The 9,132-nt window shown below is 45.4% G+C and overlaps 2 protein-coding genes and 3 non-coding genes across 5 annotated transcripts in view; 4 read left to right on the top strand and 1 right to left on the bottom strand.

Moving 5' to 3' along the window:
• The window catches only part of LOC103368272 (clavesin-1-like), a 4,632-nt gene extending 4,374 nt beyond the window's left edge, over window positions 1–258 (top strand). The window contains exon 7 of the mRNA XM_008296595.1: window positions 180–258. Coding sequence (XP_008294817.1) covers window positions 180–258 — 79 coding nt within the window. The remainder of the gene's footprint in view (window positions 1–179) is intronic.
• Window positions 259–3,747: 3,489 nt separating this feature from the next.
• unm_hu7910 (un-named hu7910) overlaps window positions 3,748–9,132 on the bottom strand; it is a 13,935-nt gene continuing 8,550 nt past the window's right edge. Inside the window, exons 4-9 of the mRNA XM_008296592.1 lie at window positions 8,209–8,298; window positions 6,510–6,647; window positions 6,279–6,414; window positions 6,069–6,160; window positions 5,481–5,614; window positions 3,748–4,252 (exon numbers count right to left, since the gene is read on the bottom strand). Of these exons, the coding sequence (XP_008294814.1) occupies window positions 4,102–4,252; window positions 5,481–5,614; window positions 6,069–6,160; window positions 6,279–6,414; window positions 6,510–6,647; window positions 8,209–8,298 (741 nt within the window). The 3' untranslated portion in view covers window positions 3,748–4,101. The remainder of the gene's footprint in view (window positions 4,253–5,480; window positions 5,615–6,068; window positions 6,161–6,278; window positions 6,415–6,509; window positions 6,648–8,208; window positions 8,299–9,132) is intronic.
• Window positions 6,892–6,965, top strand: trnai-aau (transfer RNA isoleucine (anticodon AAU)). The gene has a single exon. It is a non-coding gene; the product is annotated as a tRNA-Ile (tRNA).
• trnai-aau (transfer RNA isoleucine (anticodon AAU)) lies at window positions 7,668–7,741 on the top strand. Its single transcript has one exon. It is a non-coding gene; the product is annotated as a tRNA-Ile (tRNA).
• On the top strand, window positions 8,794–8,867 carry trnai-aau (transfer RNA isoleucine (anticodon AAU)). The gene has a single exon. It is a non-coding gene; the product is annotated as a tRNA-Ile (tRNA).

Genomic DNA, 9,132 nt, shown 5'->3' with positions numbered 1-9,132 from the left:
CTCCTTCAGAGGAGTCATAGTGACTTGGTGGCCTCCTTCACTAGTCTCCTTCTAGTAACTCCTTCAGAGGAGTCATAGGTGTCTTGGTGGCCTCCTTCACTAGTCTCCTTCTAGTAACTCCTTCAGAGGAGTCATAGGAGTCCTGGTGGCCTCCCTCACTAGTCTCCTTCTTGTTCCAGGTCTCAGTCGGCTGTGGAACCAGGAACCCTGCGACAGACGGAGCGAGAGACGAGCACGCCGCTGCTGGCTCTGGACTGAACACAGCGAACACACGACACACTTCTTGAAAAACACACTTTGAACCACAATCAGCACCAGCTGTGTATTAATCTGGTGGATTTGTCCTGCTGACCCGACAGCGACCGAACCTCCTGAACAGGACTCACACACACATTCATACTTCTAGCTTTGTGAGGACCGTCACTGACGTCGACCGATATCACACAAGGTGCAGCTGGAAAATAACGACTAAGGTTTAATGAAGAGTTCTGGGTCATTCCATTCAAAATCAACCAAATCTTAGACGTCCTCCTCAGAATCACAGATTTATATCAACAATAACTGTTTTACCTTCATACCAGGAATGTGTCCTGGAAGTCCACAGAGGAGGGTCCAGATTGATCCCTTTAATGGACTGGTTCCATCATTTCTGAGCCTCAGAACTTCATCAGTCCAGCAGATAGACGATAGATGAGTTCTTTAAAAAGCTGTAACCAAACCATTCTTACATCCACTCCAGGTGTCTAAAGACTAACTCTGTTTATTGTTCAGCACGATCACACTAATGCGTTAAACAGTAAATGAAAATATCCGTATATTCAAGTTGACTTTTAAACCCTTTGAACTTCAAAACCTACCGAAAGGCGTGTTGTCTTCACAACAAATGCCAAGATAACAACACTCATCAGCCAGAACCGGTGAAAACAGAAAGATTGGTCTCATTTTGGACTTTCCAACAGTCCTTGAACTCCTCATCTGTGGTGCAGCTTGAAATGGTGACATTTAAAGACTTTATCCTACGAGTCAAACCAAAACAAAAACCTGCAGTCAGTTCAGTCAGATTCAGTCGGTTGAACTGCCGGCGGTGTCATTTTTTCTGGTCGTCAAAATCAGAGAAAGTCATTTCTAAAAATGTTTTATGGCAAAAACAACAAAACAACAAGAAGAAACTGCCTGGAGTTCAGAGGGTTAGGATTTGTCACTTCTTTTTTCCTTCATAATTTGAATTTCTGACATAAAACCTGAGCTACTTGAGGTAACTGTTACCTCCTCGATTAATCGATCAGTTGTTTGAGCTGTAAACTATCAGAAAAGCAGAAGATGAAAACCCAAAGAGAGCCAGTTTACAGTCACGGAGGACAGAAACCACCGAACGTTACCGGCTAATGTAGCAGTCGACAGCTAATGGATCGATCGCTGCAGCTCTTTCATTTCTATTGTGTTTCAGCAATAAACGAACATTCAGGGGACACGAAACGTCCTCACAAAACTAGAAGTACAACACACACACACACACACACACACACACAGACACACACACACACACACAGTCTGAGCCGCCTAATTCCTCCCAGCTGAGCCTCTCTGCAGCCGAACATCTGTCCAGATGTCCACGATGACGGCGGCGACAACAACAACAACAACAACAACACACTCCTGCGCTTCTAGTTGCGACCACACGGTTTAACGCGACGCTGATGATCAAACTTTATTTAAAAACCTCAGTACGACAAAACAATCAAGTCTGTAACCGAGAACAGAGCGGGTTGCACCAACGAGGATTCGCTTAAACTGAGATTCCTCCGAAAGTGACGCAGCTTAAACGGATTGGCTGTTATTCATTTGTCCACTAGGGGGAGTGTTTACCTCCGCGTATCACTAAACAGGAAGGACAGCGGAGGAAAGTTAAAAACACGATTATTTTCGAGCAAGTTCTGCAGCCTGCGGGAGCGTCTTTAGCTTCCTTGATTTCTAAACATCATCGTAACGCCGTCATCGGGAAGTTTAACCCAACGGAAGCTAAACTTTTGTGTTTTCAGATTCGGCCAAACAAGTGTTTTACCTCCGATTCTGGACCCTTTGTTGAACTCGGGATGTCTTTGACGTTTCATACACCAGGATTAATTGGATAATCAAAAAGTATATTTTATCTCCTGCTGGCTAGCAGGATTTTTTAGCTGTTTTTCACTTAAAACTAGTTGTTTCTTGAGTAACCTCAACTGAGTAGAAAAGCTGAAGCTGCAGTATTTGTTTAATTGATCTTTTAGCTCTCAGTTTTGGTTTAGCGGGCGATGATTCCGTCTGGATGTGGTGAGCTGTGAAAACCAAACAGGCACAGCGACATGCTAGCTGGGTTAGCATTTAGCAGCTAAAGCGCCCAGTGTTTCCTTTGGGAGGTGGTGGAGACCAAAACTGGAGCTAAAAGAGAGGAAACATTTGGACTTCCAACGCGGCAGCTCGATGCGCTGCCCCCCAGTGGCCAGATTAACGTAAATCTAAGTTTGAACGTGATCCTTTTTGGTGAAACCCAACCTGGAAGTGTTTGAATGTTTAAGAAAAACAACGCTGTTATCTGATTAGCCAAATGTTTTTGTAACTTTTCAAGACTCTTGATAACACTTTAAATGTGAAAACAAAGAAATGAGCCAGCGAAGGAAAAGAAGGACGACGCAGAAGAAGAAGAAGCTTCACTTTGGTAGAATAATTTCACTTTTATTTTGTTTTTCCTTTCAGGCACAAAAACAAACTCACCGACTTTGCACAAGTATTTAAAAAACAACAACAACAAAAAAAAGCACCGCGTTCGTGGCCGCTGTAACCGGACGGTTCACATGCATGGAAATGTGGAAAACTTGTTCTACCAGAGCGAAACGAAGCTGTGAAGAAACCACCGGATGCCAAACTCTCACCTTTAACCTCTCCAGCAGCGAGGCAAAGATTGTTTTTATCGAATCTTAACTTATTTAAAGATTGTATATTATTGTTGTTAGCATCACTGCGCTGCAAAAAAAAACAACCCCAGAGCGACAACGTTGTCCGAAGTCAGATTATCTTCATTCGCTGCAACAGAACACTTTATGGTGCGGGTTGATCGGCGGACACTCGGCGGTGAGAAGACGAGTTTGTGGTGTTTTCTTTGGCAGCGTTTCATCATCAGGGCTACACTCAGCTGATCTCCACTCGACTGTAATGTATTTCCTTTCAATGAATGTATAGAAGTAAACATTTACACCAAACTCCCGCCGTGGTTTTCTTGACTCTGGTTGGTTCGCTGCGATTCGTTTTGGGCCGTTTGATGACACACGGCGTCGAAGAGGAACCTCGTTATGGAATTATAACGAAGCGAGGCGGTTAAAAAGTGAATTTTGACAATAAACGGTAGAAAAACAACATTTATTGGTTAAATTAAGCAAAAATGGCGACAGAATCACAAAAAAAAGAAGAAATGAAAACGTGAAGACGGGGACGTGACAACTTTCAGAAAAACCAAACAAATTTAAAGCCGATAGAAAGAATATTGATCAGCAAGGAGGTGAGAGGAAGGCAACAAGGAGAGGAAACAAGGAAAGGAGTTGAGAAGGGGAGGAGATATAAAAACTCTAATTCAGCTTTATTGACAACAACAAAAAGGTTTTGATTGATTGACTGAAAATCAATAAACAAAGTGGCTGAAATCTGTTTGCAGCTTTTAAAATGTGATTAATAAACAAAACAAAAACAATCTGGTCCAAGAAAAACAAAAACACACGCGTTGGTTGTTTTTATTACCGTTGCAATTTTTTTTCTTCATTTTTTGCATTTTTAATATAAATATAAATCATCTTTTATTACATCTTACCTGTGCAAAAGTGATGGAGGAGCGAAACTGAGGCGATGCATAGCGGTGGCGCTAAAGTTAAGGCTTCGGTTCTGTGTTTAGTGTTTCCACAGTCTGAAGAGGGACGCTTCGGGTTCCCCGGAAACCAGCTCAAACCGTAAAGTACCGATGAGTTCCGTTTGTTGTCGAGTCAGTAGTAAAACCCAGAGAATACAGTCTGATGTCGGATCCTTCCACAGTTCTAGCAGTTCGTCGGTCAGACTCGTGATTCTTAGCGCGCCGCTCTAGATGGGGCTCAGGGTCTGGCGCTGGTACTGGGTCAGCTCCGGGTGCCAGACGTCCACGATGAAGATGAGCCGGAAGCTGTCGGCGTCCTGCCACACCTCGTGCTCGAAGGAGTCGTCGAAGATGAGGACTTTACCTTCCTCCCAGTGCCTGCCACACGGAGCAGAAGAAGAAGAGTTGAGCATCAAGCGGAGGTTTAAAATCACGACGCTCAGACGAGGTTAAAGCTGAAAACACCAGAACAAAGCATCTACTGAAGATCTGCACAGAAGAGACGAGACGCCAAACCTCAGCTGTGGACGACAGTGTGAGCATTAGTCATCCATCCATCATCTCTACACCGTCATCCTCACTAGGGTGGTGGGGGGCGGAGCCTATCCCAGCTGACTCAGGGTGAAGGCAGGTTCACCTGGACAGGTAACCAGTCTATCACAGGGCTACACTCAGGCCCCGCAGCCTAAACAGTGATAACTCGATGGGTCGCTGGTTTACACGTAAACGAAGCTACGAGTCTCCGAACACCATCAGAACTCCGACCACAGTGGAGATCTGGAAACACTCGGCTTGACGTTGTAGACGGGAGGAGGCGGAGTCTGACGTGACAGTGAGCGACTAAAGCGTCACGTGTGCGACCATGTTTACAGTCTGGCTGCAGTGATAGAAAGTTTCAGGTATTTAACTCGTTGTGTCCTCTAACGCCACCTGCAGGAGCAGCTCCACTGCCGTCGGTCCAAACAAACCGCCTCCTTATCGCTGAAGTAACAGGAAGTAGTTTGTACCATTCGTTGTTGTGTTTCTTCCAGGATTCTGATTGGCTAGCGTGGCTTTATGCTTCTCGCTGCACTGCCCCCTGTAGGTCTGGCAGCTCATAGCAGCTCCTAATGATGTCTTTTAACGAATATGTTTTTGAAAACGATCTGGTGAGAACGATGTTATTTTTGGAAACGTTTCTGTACATACCGGCCTCAGACACATTCACACCTACGGACAATTTACAATCACCAATTAACCTCAGCATGTTTCTGGACTGTGGGAGGAAGTTGGAGAACCCGGAGAGAACCCACGCTGCACGGGGAGAACATGGAGACTCCACGCAGAAAGATCCCTGGTGTCCTCACCGGGATGTGAACCGGCGACCTTCTAGCTGCGAGTGGAATAAACGACTACAATTCTCAGTACTTGGACGTATTTTGTCTTGAATAAACCTTTAAAGCACCGTTTGGGTGGAGCAAAGTATCTGGACATCGAGCGGTACTTTGTGTGGAACCCTGCTGCAGTATTTGGTGATCGTCCTTGTCAGTAGGTGGCGCCGTCTTCAACACACGCTGCTGCAGAGACAAAAGAAGGTGAATGTGGAGAGGCAACGAGGAGCTGGTACCTGGTCTGGTCGGTGCATCGGATCCTGCAGCCCTGTTTGGGGACGACGAGGCCCAGGTGCATCCTCAGTCGGCAGTTGGTGGGCCCGGTGTGAGGCCAGACGTGAGTCCCAGGATGCATCACTGAGAACTTGATCTGAACACAGACAGACGGCGTTTAGCCCAACAGCTGCTTCTGCACCGTATTACAGGACAGCCGGGAGCAGGAGTAGACGCTAAAAGCAGGGATTTGTTTGGTGTTTTAAGTCAAGCAGGAGACTTTTTGGATATATTTAGCGATGAAATCCTTAAAATCAGCTGATTGACACGTCTGACAGCTGCAGCGCATCAGTCCACAGACACGCTTTCATCCCACAGGCCCAAACATGAGACCACACGCTGCTGCTTCTTCTACTGACACTTTTCAGGTTTCTCAGAGATACGACTGATCTGCAGCGGAGAAAATCCTCATCCTGGAAGCTTAAACTCTAGAAACATGAGTTATCTCAGACACACTGCAGTGGTTTTATTCTCCAAAGGCAGAATGGATCATTAAAGGTTCTATCTGTCTGACTATGGAGGCCAATAACGTGACACTTTCCAGTTGGTACCTGTCCTCTCTTGCAGCCTGTAGCTTCGGGGAACCTCTCCAGCAGCGAGCAGGTCTTTGAAGCACCCTGACAAGAATTCACGACTTTTCTCCCTGAACACACACAAAAAAACCACAGATAAACAGCAAAAACCCACACTGACAAACTGGAGCCAGTGTCTCAGGCTGTGGGTCGACTGTCCGTCGATGAGCCGACCAGCTAAGCGCCTACCTTGCTGCCACAGGGTGTACTGGCCCCACTCTCCCTTCTCGCGGAGGTTTTCCTCCTCAGGTATGAACCGTCCGGTGCTTTGGTCCATCACGGCCAGAGCCTCGTCCCGGATCGTCTTCCAGTTCCTCTCCAACATCTGAGCGCACATTCAAACACAAAACACTCTGTTTGTTTTTTAACTCTCGGGAAACAAAAGCAGCGTGTATGTCGGCTCACGCTCTGGCGGCGCACCTTGACCAGGTCGGTGTATCCCGTCTCTTTGGGCGTCCACCAGGGCTGGGCCTTCAGTCCGTTCACGTTGTACAGAGACCTCTGCCACACCGAGGCAAAATGGCCACGTTTGTGACCCAGCTCGTACCAGTGATAGGCCTGGAGAGACACGGAGGTAACACCACTAATAATGTCAGCTATAAGAAGGTAACAGGGAGTTAAAAATGGACCCAAACACAGATTTACACCAAAGATTTCCTTTCAAGAAACAAAGGATCACATATGACAAGCTGGAAAAAAGCGTTTTGGGTAATTTTGCTGAAAAAATGGCTAAATATGACAAATAATCTATCGTAAAAATAAAAATAAAAGCTGTATTTCCACTCCACTGTGGTGCTGTTGTGGCCGGTTAGCTCAGTTGGTTAGAGCGTGGTGCTAATAACGCCAAGGTCGCGGGTTCGATCCCCGTACGGGCCAACGAGCTTTTAAGATAACACTATGAAACAGGTACACGATCCTTGACATGCTACACATGGAGACACCTGCAGGGAGAGTCTGAACATCAGTGCTAGAAAATCTGATTTAAATATGAATTTACATGTAAACAAAACAAAACCAGTTCTGTCTGACAGCGCAGCAACACTGCTGTATGTGATGCTAGCTGTCTTTGTGACATTCAGCTGTAATGTTAGCATTGTTAGCTGTCGTTATGTGACATTAGTTGTATTTCTATTACATCAGCTGCGTTGTTAGCTGTCTTCATGTGATGTTAGCTGTCTTTATGTGATGTTAGCTGTCTTTATGTGTAGTTAGCTGTCTTTATGTGATGTTAGCTGTCTTTATGTGATGTTAGCTGTCTTTCTATCACATTAGCTTGGTGGCTAACTATCTTTATGATGTTAGATATGTTGTTAGCTGTCTTTATGTGATGTTGGTCGTCTATCAAATTAGCTCTGTAGTTAGCTATCTTTATATGATGCTAGCACCTAGCTAACTATGCATCTAAAGTCAAAGAGAAGAGGCTAAACACACAGCTAACTATGCAGCTAAAGTTACAGGAAAAAGGCTAAACACACAGCTAACTGCGTTTAACTGTTTTTATGTGACGCTAGCCGTGTAGTTAACCGTCTCTCTGGCTGTTTTCTTTCTGTTTCCAGGTCAGGTGATGAGGTTTCATGCGGCCGGTTAGCTCAGTTGGTTAGAGCGTGGTGCTAATAACGCCAAGGTCGCGGGTTCGATCCCCGTACGGGCCAACGAGCTTTTAAGATAACACAGACTTGCACACAATTCTAGACATAATACACCTATTGGACATTCTCTCCATGTGAAGTCTGGAACCTGTGATTTCAGCTCAGCATGGACCGTAGGCCTTCATGCTTTTCTATACAAACGACACTGTCGGTTCTCAGTGGTTAAGGAACTCTAAAAGGAAAACTAATGAGTGTACGGTGAAGAATCAGACTCTTCTGTTAATAAAACTGTGAGATGAATATAAATACAGTGAAGTAGAAGCAGCACCAACTCCTACTTCCATACAGTCCTTAGTCATATATTAAAGTGTTCAGCCTCCAGTTCTGCATGTTGTGAATTTCTAATCAGCTCTTTAGCACCACCTTGTGGGCAGAACGTCATCCTGCAGGACTAAACTGTTGCTGCTCAGTGCCTGTAAATGTCTTAAACCTCCATGTTTGCGTTTGGAGTCAAAGCTAGTTGTACTCACGCTGTCGTCTCCGACCCTCTGCAGAGCGTCGCCCAGGTGGAAATAAAAGCGTCCGTCGTCTGTTCCCGGCTCACCGGACTCCAAACCCTCCTGAAGAGACACAGGAAGTGACAGGATGGTACCATGAAACAGTCAGACAGTAGCGGTCACTGGTCACTGGGTCAGTACATTCAGGAAACATGTAGTAAACCTGGACCCTTGTCTTTCCACACATCAAATCTAGTGACGCTAGAGCCTCAAACGTTGGTGAAACGTTGACCAAAGGCTGTATTTTAGTAGAAATGTGTGTGAGTGTGAGCCGTTCAGTCGTTTTTATCTGCTGGAAACTACTCTGTCTGTGTCCTCACCACGTTTCATGGCGGTGGGAGTTTTATATCTGGAGATATTGAAGCTTTAAAAGGGCTCCAGAGGCAGGACAGAAGCTGTAGCTTAATGCATCAAGTACGTTCTGTAATAACTGTCATGCCAGAGGCTGGCACTACCAGGAAGTATGATTTGGAGTTGGTGGGAGTGAAACCAAAGACTAAAAACCTGTTTTTCCAAAGTCCCTTAGCATCTAATCTGGACGTGTACAGCTCATGTTGTGGCCGGTTAGCTCAGTTGGTTAGAGCGTGGTGCTAATAATGCCAAGGTCGCGGGTTCGATCCCCGTACGGGCCAACGAGCTTTTGAAACAACAAACAGATATATGATTCTAGACATTCTACACTTGGGGAGTCTGTTAGAGAGAGTCTGAACACATTGATGTCAGAATATCTGATTTAAATAAGAATTTAAACGCTAAATAAATTCTGATACAGTGCAGCAACACTGCTGTCGCTGGACGTGTTGTTAGCCGTCTTCAAGTCATTTTAGGTCTGTTGTTAGCATTGTTAGCTGTCTTTATGTGACATTAGCTGTGTTGTTAGCATTGTTAGCTGTCTTT

Source organism: Stegastes partitus, unplaced genomic scaffold (assembly GCF_000690725.1).
Source record: "Stegastes partitus isolate 25-593 unplaced genomic scaffold, Stegastes_partitus-1.0.2 Scaffold1137, whole genome shotgun sequence".
Taxonomy (NCBI): domain Eukaryota; kingdom Metazoa; phylum Chordata; class Actinopteri; family Pomacentridae; genus Stegastes; species Stegastes partitus.
This window is presented reverse-complemented; position numbering and strand designations above follow the sequence as displayed.